Genomic DNA, 20,476 nt, shown 5'->3' on the forward strand with positions numbered 1-20,476 from the left:
TAATCAGTTTTGTTTAGGTAGAGGAGGGGAGGAAAATTCTTTGTGAGTCAGACAGGCTGCGTCCTGTGCCAGGGTTCCCCAAGAACACGGACCTGAGAGGTAACAGTGTGTTCAGGAAGCGTTGCATCCCAGGAAACAGTTTGGGTGAGGCAGTAGGCAGCACCAGCTTCCTGTCACTCCCAGCCTATCTCCTGGGATACCAAACTTCCTGGGTACTCTGTGTTCCCAGGAGAACTTACCCTAGGTCACACAATCAGCCATGACTCTGGAAAAATCCTTTTTTCTACACTCTGCCTTCCAAAAACAGATTACATGTTTTATTTGAGGGCGTGTTCTATGTGAGAAAATATGGTATTTATTTTTATTTCTGGAGCATATGCATATCACATGGCTTTTTATGTATGCTGCCAACATTTGTGTTAGACTTCTAGATATGTTATCTAGGGGTGATGCATAGGCCAGAACATAACTTCAGCTTGGGTTTTGAAAATGAAGTAAAGATTGTGATCCCAATGTGATTCCTGCACAAGAGAGAAGACAACATAGTTTGTTTTTTCCATCAAAAATTAATTCTGTATATCCAGTAGCAAATCTTTAAAATGTGATTCTCTGTTACGCGTCTGTATTTCTAGATTCTTCCTACCAGTAAGAGTAGCCAAATGATAACATTTACTTTTGCTAATGGAGGAGTAGCTACTATGAGGACCAGTGGGACAGAACCAAAAATCAAATACTATGCTGAACTTTGTGCTCCTCCTGGAAACAGGTAAGATTTGCTTTTAGGATTAAATGCTAGTTATTTATAGGCCTCTTTCATTAAATATGATGAGTTAATTCAATTTTAATAATTATATTACTTTGGAAAAAATGCATCCTAAATTATATTTCTGTACAGTTTTTGGCATGTTCTTGTTCTCAAGGAAGTTTCACTGATGTCTTTGTTGACTTCATTAGGGAAAAGATGGGGCCCTCACCTTGATACTATTTTTAAAAAATCAAAATAATTTTTAAAAATCCTTAAAATGTAACTTCCTTTATTTTTTTTAACCTTTCTGTTTCAAACTAACTGATAGTAGAATAGCTGATAGTATCAAAAAATGAAATGTTTTATATTTCTCTTATTACTTATTCCCTTAACTTATGTAGGTTTTAAAACTCATCTAATAAAACAAAAGCATAATTTGGTATCAGTCCATTCATTTGGCAGTAGGATGCATTTGATCCACTTTCAGAAATGTATGAATGTGAAAAGTGTCCCCTCCTCTCCTTCCAGTCACCCCACAAAGAGCTTGTTTATAATGATATAGGTCTTCTGGGGTCCTCCATTGCAGCCTCTGTACTGTTATCTTCCTTCTGATCTCCAACCAAAGACACTAGTCCAAACTAAAATGACATGGTTGTACTGGGCTGCTATTTGTTTAGCCTTTATATATGCTAGTAACTGTCAATACCTATAGTATGCACACATTTATCAGTAGGAGCACACTCTTCACAGAACAGCCACTCTCTTTCGGACATCACTATTCTTGTACTCAAGGGAGATCTACCAAACACCTTAAAGAAGTAGGCTTGGGAGCATAATTTCATAAACTGGCTGGAAGCTAGGAACCAAAGATTGAATATCAATATTGATTTTATGACATACTACCATCTACCTGATCCCTGAAATTCTTCCTACGCTCCTTCCTTTTAATAGGTCTTGATCTTCCAGTAATCAAGATTATTTTCTTCTGCTAACTGCCTAGGAATTTCTCCTGCCTCCAGTTTCACAGCCCTATCCACTATTCTTAACAATTACTGTCTGATTTCTTCCTCAGACCTAAGGAAGAATGACACATTCAAAAGCTTGTCTAACTTTATTCTGACTATGCAGTTGGTCCAGTAAAAATACTACCCCAAAAAATCCTTGCCTCTAGCATAATTCCTGAATTGTCAGGGCTACAACATCACTCTAACGCTGCAGTAACTTCTACCTCTTTTGTCCATGTATTTTATTCTTATGTGAACTTTTCATTACTTGTAAATTATATCAGTACAATAAATACAACCATTACCATCAAACAAGAAATTTAAATTCCCACACACCAAATTTTCAAAAGGGTAGGAGGAGGGATGAACCAGCATATGTAGTATTTTGCTCCTACGCTGCCTATTCAAACTTAATCCAAGCTGGCAGTAACAAATTGGAACCTTAGGATAGAAACAGATGTTGCTGAACTGAAGTATATCATCTGTGGCAGGACCTGTCCCACTATAGCTCATAAGCTTTACTGAGCAACACACACATTGTTCCTTGTCCTACATAAGGCCCCCTGCCCAAAACAGAACAATGGGCTATGCGTTCCCCTTGCCCAGGTATTCTCTGGGTCCCTTGCTGCCCCATGTCCAGTTCTATACTGACCCATGCCTCCACCTAAAGCATGGGCTGGTGTGGGTCCTGGCAAGGAAGGGCAGGGCATCAGGGTTTCCCCAGCTTCCTTACCATCCCTCAGTTCCTTGCCAGGAATCACACTGACCGGTGCTTCAGGCGGAGGCTTGGGTCTGCCTTGATCCCTGAATTGGGGGCATAAAGTGGCACAGAACCTGGGTAATCCTCAGCACCCTCCACATGGGGACCCATGCTTGACCCACTTTTCTGCCTGAAGAGGCCAGTATGGGTTTTGTAGGCCCAGGATCATGGGATTCCCTGTGCTTCTATGTCAGCACACACTTGGGCTTTTCCTTGGGGTGCATGCCTGTAAGCTGGGAAAGCCAGACAGGTGCTCCAGTGCTTGAGGGACCCAGTCTTACATTGGTTGCCCAGAATCAGGCACCTCAAACACCCAGAGAACCTGTCCAGGGCGGCGGGAGACTGCAGACAGCTCCAGGCTGTTCTCACTGTCCCGCTACAAAGTAAATAGTCGTCAACCTCAATAAAGTGGCACAGTTTATTAGTATCTTTTGTCACCATGTTGATGTTGGAGGGATGTCTATTTGCTTGCCGTTTGTGCTGCCATAAAACTTAAAGCAGCACAAATATAGCAAGTGACTTCTGTTTCTACCCACGGTCTGTATAAGTTCCAGCTGAAGCAAGGCATCAAGTAGGAATGGAGACCATCCTATCAGTCTTTTTCCATATAAGGGCCAGGGCATTTTGTTGTATTAGTCTTTCTTGTACTGGCCATTTTTTGATGTTTAAGCAACAGTGTTAACTTAAAGTTTGCACAATAATTTTGGGCATTCTCAACTAAACTTAAATAAACGATAAATACTATATGCAAATTGCTGTATGTAATTGAACTTTAAATATTTAATGTTTTATTATGTTGGCAATGTGTGCTCAAAGACACCAACCCCAACTGCATTGTGTATTACACAGATCTGATAGAAAAATACAGTTCCTTAGTTTAGACTCAAAGTAAAATGAGAAGCAATAAGTGGATACAAATGTAAAACATACACTTGGTTAATAAAATATTTATGCTAACTTCTGTTACAGCATGCATACCCATCACCTTATTTATCATGAGTGAAAATTCTTCTAAAAATTATACTACATATGTAAGTTGAACAGCATTGAAAACTAGTAATGTAATGGAGAAAATGTAGTTAAAAATTAATAACGTATTACAATTCAAAGTTGTCTTGGTTTTTCAGCTTTTGAAATTCTTGAGTTAGAGGTAAATATTAACACAGTCCCACATGTGGTTCTAAAAAATTATGAAATTCAGTACAAAGTTTACTAGGGATAATAATAAAATGGTTAAAATATAATGCTTTGGGTTTGAGAATATACTCTTTAAGCCTGAATGGTGATATCATTTCCTCTTCATCTTAGTTTTTTTGTTTCTCCAGAATGAGCATTTTATTTGTTTGTTTGTTTTTTTTAGTGACTTGGAGCAACTCAAGAAGGAATTGGAAGAGTTGGTCAATGCTATTGAAAAGCATTTCTTTCAGCCAGAAAAAAATAAACTTCAGGCCAAGGCAGAGTAAAACAGCTGAAAATATTTCCTTAATTGTACTGTTTCTTTAGCACTTAGCGTAAAGCTCTACAATATTTAAAAAGTAGGAATTTCTAGGACCAAAAGCCTCCAAGCTATGATGAAAAGTAATTATGAGTTCCAGTGCCCCACTTAGTGCAATGTCTTTTTTTAGGAAGGAAAAGTGGTTTTATTGAGCTAAAAGCAATTGATTCCTTAAAACCTAGAACCCAAAAATCATCCAGAATTATCTTTTGATTATTACAGTTTTTATCAGTGTAAAATGTTATTGTAATTAACATATTTTAGTTTCTGATTTTTCTGTTTTTTGAGGCTAATTTTGCAGCAATATAGATAATCACATTTTTTATGGAAACTGAATAGCAATGCATAATGTGTGTTTACATTTAGGATTTGCAAAGTTGGTTAATTACCCTGTGAGGGAATACTTGAGTGGCAATCTGAAGAATTTAGGTAAAAACAGTTCAGACATCCCCAGAATAGTAAGTTTGTATGAGGGGCTTTAGACAGAATAGCAGAATTTAGCAGGGATATTCCTGTTTGCTTTGTTGTCTGTAAAATACAGTATCTTCTAGGTAGGGGTGCTGAACTCAGGTTATGCAGACCAGCTTTCTTTGTCTATAGAGACATTGAGCCACCCTCATATCCCAGGGATTTTAAGATTTCTGCCATCCCACTGAAGTAAGTACACGGTGTAGTCTGAGAATCCTGAATTTTGGGACATATCTGATTGCATACTACCAGAATTGGGTGCACATATGCTCATGTCTAAATCAAGGAAGCAATGGGCACAACACTGCCTGCCATCTCAGTCTGGAACCTGACTTGATATCAAGGAAGTGTCCACTGAGGGCAGGAAAAGTCTCTCTGAAACTGAGACAAAAGCTGTTTTTCGTTCTCAGTTTGGGACACTAGAATAGTCTAGCATATCCCTGGTAAACAAACGTATTTGTGATATTGCTGTATACATTGCACGCAGGATCACTAAGCTCTCTGTTAAAGATGTATCAAATCTAATTTAATATTATTTGTAGCTATTTTAAATTAATGTATAAGGTTCCTGGTGAACCAACCTACCAATAAATAAGTCCCTAGCTTTGGACAATAATATAACTAGCTCTTTAATTCAGCAGAGATAGCTGTATCAACTTCTGTATGGTCAGGAAGTTTTTAAATTCTTACCAGTGTCTTCCCCTCCCCCAACTGCTGTTTGTCTGCAGATTCAGGAAGACATTACTGCAGTGGTTTGCTTCCAAATGCGTATCTTTGCACCTATTTGGCCTTAAAAGAAAGTAAATATTGTAGAGAACTTTGAGGAAATTAAGTGTTGCTGGACTTTTATTAGGTAAATCCATCTCTTTTTGGGACTAGAGAAAAGTTTAAATAAAACAAAAGAAGTGCTCGTTTTATTAATAATTCATCCTTCCCTCTGTTCTCCGTGTCCTGTTTTGTTCACCTGTTTGCAACCTGTCAAAAACCAGGATAAAGCAGAGACCAACTTCTTCATGTGTTTGTGGAATGCCTCATATAATGCTAAATTAATCTTTGATTGGCTCCAGGTGCTATTAAACACACTGCTGCTGATATAGGAAACTTTTTCATTAACTTTGGACCAGGACTAGGCACTTTGTAAAGAAATTCTGTGCATCTGTGTAATCTTCTTCTGGAATTGAAATGCAAGGACATGGACTCTACCACAGGGGTATCAAACTCATCTGTCCCCTTAGTGTGAGAACAGCATGGGGCTGATCCTGTGGGCCAAATCAGGGCCAGAGCCCACCCCCCCACTTCCTTCTCCCCTGGCAGCATGCTGGATCTAGCACCTATGGCATCCAGGGCAAGCACTGCATGAGTCCCATCTCAGCTCAAGCAGGCACTGGATCGGCATGCAAGGGACACATGGACCCACTCCCACAAGCCAGATCCAGTGCCTGCTCTGACTGGTCAGAGAATACACCACATACAGCAGCCACTGTGTACAGCTTGTGTCCTGGAGCGGGCATCGTGTGTGATTTATGTACCACAGTGAGCACCATGGGTGCTAGATCCAGCATGTAGAAGGGGGGTGCCAGACATATGGGTCTTGTAGTGCAAGTCCCAGGCCCTGCATGTGGGGCCAGTATGGTGCTTGCTAAGCTAGCACCAGGGGCCAGATCTTGATAACCCTGCTGTAGTCTGGAAAGATAAATATCTTACTCAGCAGAAAAATCCTCTTTGCTGTGTGTGAGTTACTGTCAGCACTGTTTTCATGTTGATGATTGTACAATGCCAGTGTTAGATAAAATGTTTGCTTTTACGTCAGCATTTTATGTATGTTTTGTTGTGCTAAAATAAAATGCGTTTGGCATACTGTAATCTTGAACTGTAAAAGTAGTCTTGTTAAACACTGCTGATTGTATTCTATATAACAGGGATATTTGATCATGCAGCCCAGATCTGGCCTGCAGAACCACTTTGTCTGGCCTGCCAGGCTGCTTGTGGGGCGTGACCTGCCACAGAATTTCAGGTCTTCTGGCCCCACTGGCCATGGTCACCAGTATTGAGTTTTGGCTCACCACTGCCACCACCAGACCTCCACTGCTAGACCTCTCACCACTGCTGGACATGCCACTAGGGTGACTGTAGCAGCTGCTCCAATGCCCCAGCTGGATCCAGTCTGCAAGGAGCCCTTCAGTCTGGATCTGAACCCAGGGCTCAAGATGAGTCTGACTGTATAGGGCAGGGGTGTCAAACTCATGCTGGACCCTGGGCCATATTCAGTTTCAGACCAGATAGATCTGCAGCAACTCCTGTGTTCGGGTGGCAGCATAGTTTCACAGTTTCATAGTGGGTAGGGTCGGAAGGGACCTGAGCAGATCATCCAAGAGACATGGTGCTAGCTCCTACCCTGGGGGTCTTGATGATCTGCTCAGGTCCCTTCCAACCCTACCTACTATGAAACTATGCTGCCACCCAAACACAGCAGTTGCTGCAGACCTATCTGGTCTGAAATTGAATATGGGCCAGGGTCCAGCATGAATTTGATACCCCTGCCCTATACAGTCAGACACCTTGAGCATGGGTCTGAGGCCAGGCAGTAGTGCAGGTCTGAGGGCAAGCAGTGATATAGGCAGTGGATGGTGGCTGCGTTCAGGCAGTTGTGGGTGTTGATGGCACCAGTCTGTCTCTAGGTAGCAGTGCTGAGCTTGGGGGGTGGGGGGGTCTTGTCAGATGGTCTTGTCCATTGGGGTCTAGAGACCCCAAATTTTGAAGCAAGGCATGCCCCCAACTTTGGTAGACCACTAGTTTACAGGCAGGCAAGATGAAATTGTTCTGCTGGCCAGATCCGACCTGCAGAACCATATGGTTCTGTGGATCAAATTCGGCCATATGTTTGACATCCCTGATATAGGGCATCTGTCATGATTTTATTTTGATACAAGGTGGGGAAAATAAAACTTTTAGGGCGTGAAGAAAGTCTTCATTTCTGAAAATCCAGAATTTCTGTAGGTAGGATATTACTTCATTTAAAATCTGAACATTCACTACAGATGAAAGATTAGCAGTCTTAATTGTGATTATTTTTTTAAAAACCTGACATCTTGCTTATAACTCTTTGTTCTTTTCAGATGCCAGAACAGTACAATAAAAATTGATTTGCTTCACTGACCTCAACTATAGAAAACATTTTATTTTAAACAACTAAAGTCTGGTGTATAAATTGTAGCTTCAGTTTTCCAGATTATGCACAGTGAAGTCTTCACTATAAAGAATAAGGATACAAATGTCTGTTTTAGAGCTATATGTAAGGGTCTACCAAACTAGAGGCAGCTGCTGGCTGATTTTGTGTGCGAATCACAGGGCTGGCAGCAATTCTCATGGGCAGAGTGCAGTGCCTCCCCCTCACTCCCCCAGGCCTCTGGCCGTGGGGCCCTGGTGGCTCTACCCTTCATCTCTGGCTGCAAGGACTCTCCTCGTATGGCCCTGGCCTTCACTGCTGATTGGCTACGAGGGCTGTCAGTCATGCAGCCCTGGTGCTTGACCCAATTGGTGGCAATGGGTGGGGCCATATGATGGACAGCACTTGCAGCCAATCAGTGGTGAGGGATAGGGGACAGCAGCCGTTTTGTCATGCCAACAGGTCCCTTTCCCTCTTCCCTCCCTGGCAGGCTGCACAGCCAGGCCACAGTGGCCATGAAGACATTTTATTTTCCTCACTTTTTTACAGAGCCTGCCCGAATCACGATTTCAGTAGGTCCCTATCTGTGTGTATTTAGAAATGTATTTCTAGTATTTTCATGCAGTGGTTAGTTAAAAGGTTCTTATTTAAATGTAACATACAAATTACGTCACGCAAGCTGCATGCAAATTACAGCAGAATATATGTTTACTGTTATTTAGATTAGCATAGTACTTTTTATTTTTACTATTGCAGTCTGAGACAACTTTCATAGACCTTAATTTCAGAATATAGTAATACAAGTTTAGAAGAGTAGCTCATGTTGCTCAACTAGGGCTGCAGATTCTAAGCTGTCAGGGTAGGTGCTCTCAGGTTTTGGCCTTGGCCTCCTTTGACCTGGCATCTTCCCTGCAAAATGACCCTAGGATATGGAAAAAGCTATCCTATCCCCCAGCTATGCTCTGATATTGTTCTATCTCCTGCTATGACTTTGTCTCACTTCTGTTGGGGAGCTGGTTCCACTGGGTAATACCTCAAGGCCTATTGGAGGAATTTCTTTGTGGGGATCCTCCTTCCCTGCATCCCACTCTTACCACTCCCTGATGTTACTAGGTGCTTTGATCTCAGGAGCTGGCCCCTTGGGCTACTGGTGATAGGCCTGTCTGGGCTGCCCAGAATTTACATCTGGTCTTACTGTTAGACACGAGAAAGTCCTTTAGTGGGGCTGAGGATTCTTGAGTTGTAGATCAGCAAAGACTTTTCCCCTTTCGTGGGGTATACTGACAGGAGGATTCAAATAAATTCCTTTTTAATAGTCCCCGCACAACCTAACATTAATTCATGGGGTCTGCATTATCTTTGGGGTCAATTCTCCCCTGATCAACTGCTTTCTTTACTAGTCCTGCCAGGAGGGGGGGTGCATTCTCAAAGAACTCAGAACCAAAAAGGCAACAACTCCAAAATACCTAAGCAACGCTTCTATCAATTCATTCTCCCCTCTGGAAGCCAACGTTGGCTACAAAGTCCAGCACCATACTAAGGGGCCACTTCCCTATCAATTTACTCTGTCTTCCGACAACCACACAGAAAAACAAAATAAAAAAATAAAAACTTGGGCTCTGGGCAAAGCCTTTCCCTTGGGCCCAGCTCACCATGGGTTCAGGCTCCCATGTCCCTCTAGCCTGATTCCTCTTTGGCCCGAGTGTCCAGCTTTGGTCAGGCTACTGGCCCTGACATCCTGCACCCCAGTACATAAGGTAATGGCGATCCTCCAACCACCTGTGCTTGCTCCTTGTCCTCTTTACCCAACATTTGCTGCTGACCAATGCAAGCGGGAGAGTCCTCCAGTGTCTCCTCTGTGACGCTGCAGTCCTCTCCCAGCTGTCCCTCCCCGGGCCTGGAAGTACCTCTCCGGGCACCACCGCCTCCAATCCGGATCGAGCACAGGGTCTGGAAGTGTGGCACAATGCTCCAGTCCCCAGCAGCATCCCAGGCTCTGCCTGAGGTAAGTGGAAGAGAGGGGTCAGTCTCAAGCTTCCTTCCACTCCTGGGGTCTCTCCTTGCACAGGAGCTCACCCTGATCAGCTCTTATTCCTCCCATCTCTGTTGCCATGGATATTTTCTGACATATGACATCAAATACAATTGATAACATAATTTTCAGACTCCCAAACAGCAGATTTGCCATGCATTATTAGCTTTCTCATCTTAGATTTGTTGTGAAATACATAAAATAATGGGTGCACAATATGTAATCTATTTCCTGTAATTTATCTTCGAAGAACTGAGCAGACCTTCAACTCCATTATTGATTATGTAATTATAAAAAAGAATGATAAAATAGTTACAGTGGATTGATATCTGCTGTTGAGAGTTGGTAGAAATTGTCACAGGATTAATTGTGTGATTATCTAATAACTTGTATTTAAAATGCATAAATAGCCCTGAAAGCAGGGACAGAAATGGAGGGTTGCGCAGTGATTCCTGTAACCACTAAGTATTAGCTGCATTCACTTTCTGTCCCTTTGAATCTTGCATTTTTTCTTCACAGTGGAACAGCTTCCACAGCAGGGCTAATGACAGCCCCACCTGACGTGGCCAGTGGCCTGGCTGGAAGGGCGTTCTGTAGGGAGAGCAGTAGATATGGGAGGAGCCACCTCAGGCCAAGGAGAAATATTTAACCTAGGCTTATTTCTTGGACAAGGTCTCTAAATACTAGGTTATTATTGAGAGATCATCAACGCTGCTATCCCTCCTCCCCCCTCACTCCCTTTTTTAAAATCAAGTAGCTGAAAAGGTGTCTTTCAAGGTGTCTGATGCTATCACTGTGCATTGTTTGCTTCCTAACTGCTCTGAGCATGTCTTCCAGATCAAGGAATGTAGACCCTATTGTGCCTAGCTTCTGAATCCCAATGGTACTTAAGTAGCTGAGAGGATCCTAACTGTTCAGATTGGGATAATTCTGGTTATGCCCAGACACAGTACTAGAGAAGCTGGGAAACTTTGAAGTCAAACATGGAGGCAACTAGTGGCTTGGATCAACAAAATGGGGACACCCCTATGATGGTTGTCCCCATGCTCCCAACAGAGCATTCTGCTACAGATGGTGCCATGCTTTGCAGCGTTTATCACCTCTATTCTTCCTATGCTCCTGGGACCAATTGGAGGGGTCACAGGGGTGTTCACTGGTTAATGAGACCCTGTAGGATCAGCTTCAGCAGTGAAGTCACCCATGCCCTCTCGGGCACAGATGGGTTGGGGGGAGATGGGGAGGGGACAGACAAGGGAAAGAGCAGGGCACAGCAGGGTTAGGTTTTGCACCTGTCACCCAAACCTGATACCAGCTAGATGAGTTCTCAACCTTTTTGGCCTCAAAGCACTTCTCCAGATCTTTTTCTGAATTTAAATTGTAGCTCAGTGGTCCTCAAAACTTAGAAAAGTTATGAAGGGGTGCCTTGAGGCTAAAAAAGGTTGAGAACCACTGGTTTAGATTATTCCAGGGGTAGGCAGCTACTGAGTAGGTTTTGGAATACCATTTTGGATTTAGGAATTTTAAATCTGTGTAAGTCCTCTTTTTGGATCTAGCTCTGGATACAGTGGATGATCATGTATAGATCATATATAACAGATACATGCCACAAAAGTATTAGATAGTAGGCTCAGAAATTTTTAATTTCAATAGCACTGCTATTTTCTGGTCAATGTGAATATTTATAAAATATAAACCTTAATCTTACTACATTCTGGCAAATAATTTGAGGTGGATCACCCCATCTAGCAGACCACTAAACATACCATGTTTGATGTTTAGGCTTTCTTTTTCAGCACCACATGCCATGGCAGCTTTCATCTTGTGTTCACTGGGAGTTGTTCCTAAATACATTTTCCTGTTCACTATAATGTATAAATTGGAAGTGAAGAGATTTGAGTCCTTTGTCCTTTTCATGTAAAACTGCCTTCTTATTCCTGTTGTGCCAACTTTCTGTCCTCTTTGGGGCTGATACAACAAAACTTAGAAAGGCTGATACAAGTTTATCAAAGGAAATGTTTGTACATAAGTCACAGTCTGTGGGATTTCTCTCTGTTCAAGATATGGAAAACACTGACTACACTTACTGTTATTTTCTAGATTGTGTAAGAACTTTGGTATTTTTAATGCTTAAAGAGCTAATATTACCTATTTTTAATAAACCCTTACTGTTAGTTTTCTTCTTCAATAAATCTTGCATATCACTAGTCCATGTGTTTGCAGGATTAAATGTCAGGCTGGGAAATGTTGCTTTCCCATATAAACAAAATAGTTATTCATCATGAGAAATGGAGGAGGCAACACTACTATCCAAGCAAGACTATAAAACTGTTCTTCTCTGAAATGTTTATAATTTGTTCCTGGAAGTATATTGCAGTCTAGCTGAATGTTTATCTTGCATAACTTGAAATGAGGTGGGTTTACAGATTATCCTTGGAGAAGTGGGTATATCTATTCTTGGGGAATTAAAGAAAAAAAGCGGGGAAAAACCCCAGACAAACTGTTTTGAAATCTGACTATCCAAAGTCTAAATTATCTATTAAAGAGCATTTTAATGAGCCTCGGGATTAAATCAGCTTTAGCGGGAGACTTTAGCAATATCCAGAGGGAAGTAAATTCTATCAGAGGCAGGGAAATAATCTTATTTTCCCCCTCAATAAAGTTTTTTTTAGCAAGATGCTCTTGTGCACCCTTTCTACAACACTTAACAAGCAAGGAAAAAAGGGCAGGTAAGTAAAGCATTTAATACTTATTCCTCAAAGCTTAAAATAAGATTTCTCATGAACCAAACTAAATTGTTACGTCACTTATTTGCCTCAAAAATTATGTCAAGCCTAAATCTTTATTCTAAAGGTTTATTTTATTTAAATATTTTGACTTAATAGAGCAGGGCTGCCCAACTTCACCATAGCTTGGGGCCACACTAGTGTGAGACACGGACCCTCACTGCACTGTGTGCGGGTAGCCCTCCCCAGGCACCAGCACAGTGGGCTGCATTGCAGACCCTCCCTCCCACCAGGGCCAGAGCAGGAAGCGCAAGTTGAGGGTGAGAGGAGAAGCCTAGAGACCCCAACAGCAGTGGCAATAACAGGAGCAGGCTGGATAGGAGTCTGGGGCCAAGCATTAACCAACCCCTCACAGTCTTCATAAGAGTCCGCAGGCTGCCTGTTGGACAACACTGTCATAAACTATTCCTTTGCTTTTGATTGTCCAATTTCAGCTTAGTCGTATACAAGTGGTGGATTCTGCTATCCCTTCACACTTTTTCACCTCAAACTACGCATTCTCCAAGAGTGGGTGCCTACTTTAGTAGTTACTATATTCACAATTTGTTTTATCAAGTGTTTTTTAACAATTAAATGACCTGACTACCTTCCTCCATATGATGTGTTTTTTTAGGCTGGTCTATGAAATTAATTTGTTGCCAGGAAGCTGTCAGGTCAGGTACTATGAGGAACAACTTGGGATCTAAAGGTGCTGCCACATTCAAATTAAAGCCAGATAGAAACCAGCTATGAAGTTGTTACACATTCTCAAGGACTAACTTTGTAGCTGGTTGGCTCTTTTATAGCTGGATGTACATTTTTCTGTTGCGATTACTTTGCGGGTGTGTCCGGGCCAAATGTATTGCCCAATTAAGAAGTAAATTGCATGATATATATAATGTGTGATAGGGGGCTAGTTTTCATCTTTTGTTTTTCACCCTGTGGGTCACAAAAATGTATCCTTGGGCTCCCTTTGAAGAGATGTCTACAAACCATAGGTATCTGCATATTTTTAAACTACTTACCTTTTTATTGCCTCTGAGATGGACAAGATATGGACTCAGACACTTAGATTACCTCTTTAACATTTACCCGGTTCTGCTCCTGTATGTTTTTTTATGAGCGCTCATGGTGCTCGGGCCAGGTGCCAGATGATTGGAAGATAGCCAACATGGTCCCCATCTTTAAAAAAGGGAGGAGGGAGGACCTGGGCAACTATAGGCCCGTCAGTCTTACCTCAATCCTGGGGAAACTCTTTGAGAAGATCATCAAGGAGCACATCTGTGATGGGCCGGCATTGGGGATGATGCTGAAGGGCAACCAGCACAGTTTCATTAAGGGCAGGTCATGTCAGACCAACCTGATTGCCTTTTACGATCAGGTCACAAAAGCATTGGATGCAGGTGTCGCCGTGGATGTAACCTTTCTGGACTTCAGCAAGGCCTTTGACACTGTCTCCCACCCCGTCCTCATTAAAAAAACTAGGTGACTGTGGCATCGATGCCTACACAGTCGGATGGATTGCAAATTGGCTGAAGGGTCGTACTCAGAGGGTGGTGGTGGACAGGTCATATTCAACCTGGGGGGAAGTGGGCAGCGGAGTCCCTCAGGGCTCGGTCCTTGGGCCCGCACTGTTCAATTTCTTTATCAGTGACTTGGGCAACGGGTTGAAAAGCAACCTGTTCAAATTTGCTGATGATACCAAAATTTGGGTTGAGGTGGGCACGTTAGTAGGGCGGGAAAGACTGCAGAAAGACCTGGATAGGTTGCAGGGGTGGGCTAACAAAAACAGGATGCATTTCAATACTGACAAGTGCAGGGAGTCAGTGCAGTCATCATTGACTCCAAGATGAACATGGGCCGACAATGCGAGGTCATGGTCGGCAGGGCTAACTGGACCTTATCGTGCATCCACAGGTGCATCTCAAGTAGGTCTAAGGAGGTGATCCTCCCCCTCTATGCGACACTGGTCAGGCCACAGCTGGAGTACTGTGTCCAGTTCTGGGCACCCCACTTCAAGAGGGATGTGGACAACATTGAGAGGGTCCAGAGGAGGGCCACCCGCATCATCTGGGGACAGCAGGGCAGACCCTACAATGAGAGACTACGGGACCTGAACCTGTTCAGCCTTCACAAGAGAAGGCTGAGGGGGGACCTTGTGACCATCTATAAACTCACTAGGGGGGACCAGAAGGGTTTGGGGGAGACCTTGTTTCCCCTAGTGCCCCCCGGGATAACAAGGAATAATGGCCACAAGTTGTTGGAAGAGTAGGTTTAGATTAGACATCCGTAAGAACTACTTCACAGTTAGGGCAGCTAGGATCTGGAACCAACTTCCAAGGGAAGTGGTGCTGGCTCCTACCCTGGGGATCTTTAAGAAGCGGCTTGATGCCTACCTAGCTGGGGTCATTTGAGCCCAGTTTTCCTCCTGCCCAGGCAGGGGGTCGGACTTGAAGATCTACAAGGTCCCTTCTGACCCTACTTCTATGATTCTATGTTAATTAAAAATCATTATTACAATATAGAAGAGTGGGCTGATTCTCTTTAGGACCCCAAACTTGGTTCTGACCCTAGACTTGGTGCAACTCAGGCATGTGTGATGATGCTCATGCTAGGTCTACTTCAAACTGGGCAAGAATCATTTCATGTTAGAGCAATCAGAAGAGATTGTAAGGTAGGGAGGGAATTACATCTTTCTCAGTCATGGCTTCTGTGCCAGCCTGTCAGAGGCCCTATCAGGCAACCCAGCTTAGGCTAGCTCCCTTGTAAGCCACACCTGCCTGGGGGGCTTTGACTGGCAGGCAGGCAACCCTAACCCAGCTAATGATTCCAGCTAGCCACAATCTAGGCCCCCTGAATGCCTGCTAGGAAAACTTTCCCATTTCTCTCTACCTGTGGTAGCAGACTCCAGGCCAGCCAATAATTCCTGCTAAAGGTCTGCCTTGGCAAGCCTTTGCAATCCAGGTTTCCTGACTGTTCACTCTTCTTGGAGTCTGTCTTCTGGATTTTCCCTTGGATTTGATGATTTGGCCTCTGACTCCTGAACCTCAACTCTGCTTCTGATTCAGACCTTTCCCCTGGATTTGGTATGTTTCCTGGCCTCAGATTTGGCCTGTATTTCAAACTCTGCCCCATTCTCTCACGCTCTTCTAGTGGTCTATTAGACAAGACTGCCTGTGACCTAGTCCCTTACGTAACCACAGGGCAGATGGAAGATACAGGAGCTGTTGTGGTATCGCTGCAGTACCTGAGGAGACCCCAGAAGGAGATTCAAGACCAGAGGTGAGCTATTTCATCATGCGAGAGAGGCTCTTGATCATACTCACTTTGGATCAAGAATAGACTCTTGATCAAAAGTAAACTCTTAAAACATTTTGAGTGTTATGTCTTACATGGACTGAAACCAGACCTTTAGTAGCTGAATCATTCTTTAGAAGCTTCCCATCATCATCTCTCTTTTTGAGGGGCTTGGAAATGCATTATAGCACTAGAATAATACTAGCAAAAATGAAAGTCAGGTATTTCCTCTGAATTAATTTGTTTAAATCTGTAAGTAGGTTTGTGATATGCCAGATGACTAAACCAGTCTTGTCATATATGAAAGGGAACAGATGCAAGAATACATGAACCACACCAGCAAAATACCCACATCCTGTGTTTCTTGTACTGTAAGGTGAATAAATCAGTCTAAGCATTTGTGGAGCCTGCTTTGTGTGAGAATTGCTGAGAAGGCACCATGAAACAACATTCACATCTTTTGAACAGTTTACACAGGGATTGGCAAATACAGAGCTGCTGTGTCCAACCTACAGAGCCCCAGGGCTTTGCCTATCCCTGCACCCATGCGGAGACTGAGAAGTGAGGAGCTGTACTGAAGCCAGGCAACTTGCAGATGTCCTCCTGTTACCACTGCTTTTCTCCCCTCCTCCCCAGTAGCCGTTCCCTAGCTGGGGTATGGGGAGCTGTGCCAGTGTTAGGCAGCTTGAAGCTACTGCTGCTTTTCCCTCCCACCCCTGCCTTGTGTAATTATTGGCATGCCTCACCACCATGTACATCAAGTCATTTTTTTATTAATACAATGATTTAAAAGACCTCAGATATATGGCAATACATGATTTTGCTTGCTCAGTAATGAATAATCACCAGCTTCTAATATCCCTTTAAATCCCAACATAATAGAAACAAAATCCTGTTTAGGGAGTTGAACTAGCAGCTCAAAATAAGCCATCACTTAATAATTACTTGGTTTTTTCCAGAGCTTTCCTCAACTTTCTCTTATGTGTTTTGGGAGGAGGGCAGGGACATGGAACTGAAATTAAATGGAGAACTACAATTAAGAAAGAAAAAGAATGCCAAATAGAGGAGGTTATCAAGTTTTCTAAGAGATATTACTAAACTAGAAGTATTTGTCATAATTGTCCACCTCTTAGACCCGAGCTGTTAGCTAGCAACTCTGAAATTAGACAGCACGAAGGTCATTATTCTCAAAGATGGGGTAAAGCCTTGAATTTTGAATAGAGGCCCTTTAGATTTTCTCTAGAAACAGTAATTACCAAGACCAGAGTCAGGCATGGTTGTAGTCTGGACTGAACCCAAGAGCACAAGTAAATTTTTAATTGGTTTTAGTGAGAGCTGAATTGTTAAATTGCTCAAGCACAGTATAATGATCTTGATATTCAAAAGAAATGAGCTGCAACAATTCCAGTTAAAATCAGTGGAAGCTGCAGGGACTTGCATGTGAGAAAATCAGACCCACGGCAAATGAGCTGGTTGAGTGACTTAATGAGAAAAAATGCTGTTGGATTTAGAGGAGAAAATGGCATGCTGTTATAAAGTTACATATTCAAAAAGCATGGCAGCGTATGCTAAAACAGACTTATACCCTTTTACCTGTGAAATTTCCACTTTGATTACCTATAACCCAAATCTACATTTAAATGATATTTAATCACTTTTATTTTAATTCCAATAAGCCTTCTCAACCTGGGAGAGAATAAATATATCTTCTCTTGTGCAAGCTGTGTTCCTTATACAGATGCACATAGTAAGAATACAAGTTATTTAAGAGGTGGAAAAGTTATTTTGATGTTATCTAACTTAAAGTGCCTACAGAATATGCTGAGCATGCAAATTGTTAATACAACAAAATGACTAAGAATGATTAAACTTGTAACAAATACTTAGAAAAATATTCTGAATTGAGTTTTGTGCTTGCAAGCTACTTTTTAAGTTACAGTACTCCAATCATTCTGACTTTCATTTGAGCAGACCAACAAGCAAACTAAAACCTGGCATCTGTGCTGCAGCGCTTAACTGATGCATTGTAAGAAGCCTAATGGTGGTGGTGAACACTCCCCAGCTGCAGGGCTTCCCCCGCCTCCCTGCCTGAGGGAGAAGGCCGGGGTGGGATAATGGTGGCAGTGCCCTCCACCCCGGGGCCCTGCCCTGATGCCCCCCAGAACGGCTGGCAGGGAGGGAGGGAGGCAGACGCAGGCTGGGAGGTGGAGTGGGGCCGGCCAGGAGTGACTGTGGTGGGATGGGAGCCGGACGTGGGGCTCCAGCCCTGTCCGCCCCTCCGTTATTCTTGATGGGCAATTTGCTAGTGTGCGTGTGTGTGTGTAATATACACCTACTCAAAATCATAAATCAGGACAAAAATTATTTTTTGAAATAAAATTAAAATACATTAGAGTAAATGTTTGGTTTTTAGTGTATGATTTGTTTTTTTATCTATAATTTGTTAAAATGATATCTTCTGAAAGATTTTTTGTGTGGCCCCTCAACTAACAGCTCACCCAAACTCATAAAGTGATCCACCAGCTGAAGTAATTGCTGACCCCTGGCCTAAGGCATATGAGTATCATATGTAAATGAATTCAGTAATTCAATTGTAAAAACAAGAAAAATTGTAAGCACTATCTTACTCTCAACTAAGCTATTCATGATGGTAGATCGAAATAGTTTCACCATGCATAATTTCTCATTTAAATACTTCTTTACTTAGTAAATTTCATCCTTTATAATACTAATAAAAAACATGTAATGTGCACAAAATCAGCCAAAATTGTATGTTTTAGTATATTTTGCTGTTTGGCTCCCTGCTGCAAATACGTTATTTTGATTTCTGATTAGTGATTATTACTCTTCTGAAAACCAGGTAGATGGAATTAGGCCACACACTATCAAAGCACTGTGAACAGTAGAATAAGCCTGTTAAACTGTCCCATTACATCCTAATGTATGCATATATAAAATTTAAGATAGATGATGGCATAGTAACAACAGCTTCTGAACAAAAGGAAAAGCTTAAAATACTGGGGTATTCAAATATATTTATAGGAATAGGAAGGATTAATCACAAAATCTAAAGTTAATAAGCAGAATGACAAAAAGTGCATGCTTTGATCTATGACAGCAACTTGGCTTTTGTGATGCTATCCATGTTATCAGAGCTCTCCTGTGGGGATGATTATTAACTAGTTCTGTTGTTATGTAGTCTTTAAAAAAATATGTACAATATGGAAACTTGACGGATGCTCTTTATCACAGTGCAAGTTTAGCTAATGGGATATGTGGAACAATATGTAAATAGACCTAGAAGTAAAAAACCGCATTAGATAGGATTTTCACACTTTTTCCAGAGCCATTGGAACTCAAGCCCTGCTTCGGTCTAGCAAAGCGCCCTCCGCCACCTGCCTGGCAGCAGCGAGGGGTATAATGCCACTTCCGGTCCGCAGTTTGCTGGGCCACAGCATGGGAAGGTTGGGAACCTCTAATCTAGGGCCTCACCCTATCATAATCCTGCCTTGTCTTCTCTTGTTAATTTCTGTTTTTGGTGGGTTGTGTGTGAGATGCAGCAGAGATACTAGAGCTGCCTGACAACAGATTTTGAGTTGGCATATTTACTAAGTTTTCCTTGCAAACATTGCTTTAGAATTTTAAAATTAAATATTAAATTCAGCTGTTATAAGTCTCAAGATAGAAAAACCCTATGAAATTCACATACTCGGTTGGTGTGAAAAAGTCCATGTCTGTTGACTTTTGGGACTCTGTCTATCTTGTTTTATGAGACTGCATTAGGTTTACAAGCAGGGATTCTAGTTTTCCACGGAAAAAAAGCAAAAAAATCTGTTTTAAAAACCACAAAAGTCTCCATTTAAAAACGTCTTTCTGTGACTTGCCGGAAGTGTGGTGCCAAGTCTGCTTTTAGTTTTGCTGTTGTTTATGCCTCTCAGTCAATCAGTGGCACCCCCACTCTCCTGCCACTGATTTCTGTGGCAAATGGAAAATGAGGATCTCTGGTTATGAGGCAGACAGATGAGAACTGACCTGATAGATTGAGGTACTTAAATATTTTAACTTAAAATGTCAGGATTCATAGTATATAGAGATCAGCAGACATCATTTCATACAGAAATATACTCCTGGAGTAGTTTGTGTATATGCCTGTGCATCATTAAAATTTTCTTTCTTTTGATGAACATAGTGCTTCACAATAGATTGAGTCTATTACAGGTGTCAGCAACTTTTTGCAAATGAGGGCTGTGTCTTGCAAACAGGCCCGTACCATGAGCCACCATTCCCCTGAAACTGCTCTAGTGCCAGTGAGCAGAAGCTGCAGGGAGGAAAAGCAGCCTTCTACCTGAGCTGTCACAAGGGGCTGGGGCACCTGAAAGTGACTGGCATACTATTAGCAAAATATGAAGTAGATGAAGTGGTCAAGGAATCGGCACACCCTTAAAAAAATGCAGACTGGATGAGCCCTTCTAGGCCTGGATCCACTCCTTGTGTGGGCTGGATGTGGTCTGGGGGCTGTAAATTGCTGACTCTGGAGGGCCTGTTAGATTGAATAACTGCACTTTGTGGTACAGAACAAATTTCCTTAAAATGGTTTTGAGGGCTTGCAGGCCAAGCCCTATGAGGGGAGACTAGGGCACCTGGACCTCTTCAGCCTCAAGAGAAGGTTGAGAGGTGACCTTGTGGCTGCCTATCAGTTCATCATGGGGGCACAGAAGGGAATTGGTGAGGATTTATTCACCAAGGC

At 42.4% G+C, this 20,476-nt stretch overlaps 1 protein-coding gene across 1 annotated transcript in view; it reads left to right on the forward strand.

Moving 5' to 3' along the window:
* The window catches only part of PGM2 (phosphoglucomutase 2), a 38,878-nt gene extending 31,250 nt beyond the window's left edge, over positions 1–7,628 (forward strand). The window contains exons 13-14 of the mRNA XM_006278122.4: positions 633–766; positions 3,870–7,628. Of these exons, the coding sequence (XP_006278184.3) occupies positions 633–766; positions 3,870–3,972 (237 nt within the window). The 3' untranslated portion in view covers positions 3,973–7,628. The remainder of the gene's footprint in view (positions 1–632; positions 767–3,869) is intronic.
* Positions 7,629–20,476: the final 12,848 nt, after the last annotated feature.

The sequence above is a fragment of the Alligator mississippiensis genome, chromosome 2 (assembly GCF_030867095.1).
Source record: "Alligator mississippiensis isolate rAllMis1 chromosome 2, rAllMis1, whole genome shotgun sequence".
Classification (NCBI taxonomy): Eukaryota; Metazoa; Chordata; order Crocodylia; family Alligatoridae; genus Alligator; species Alligator mississippiensis.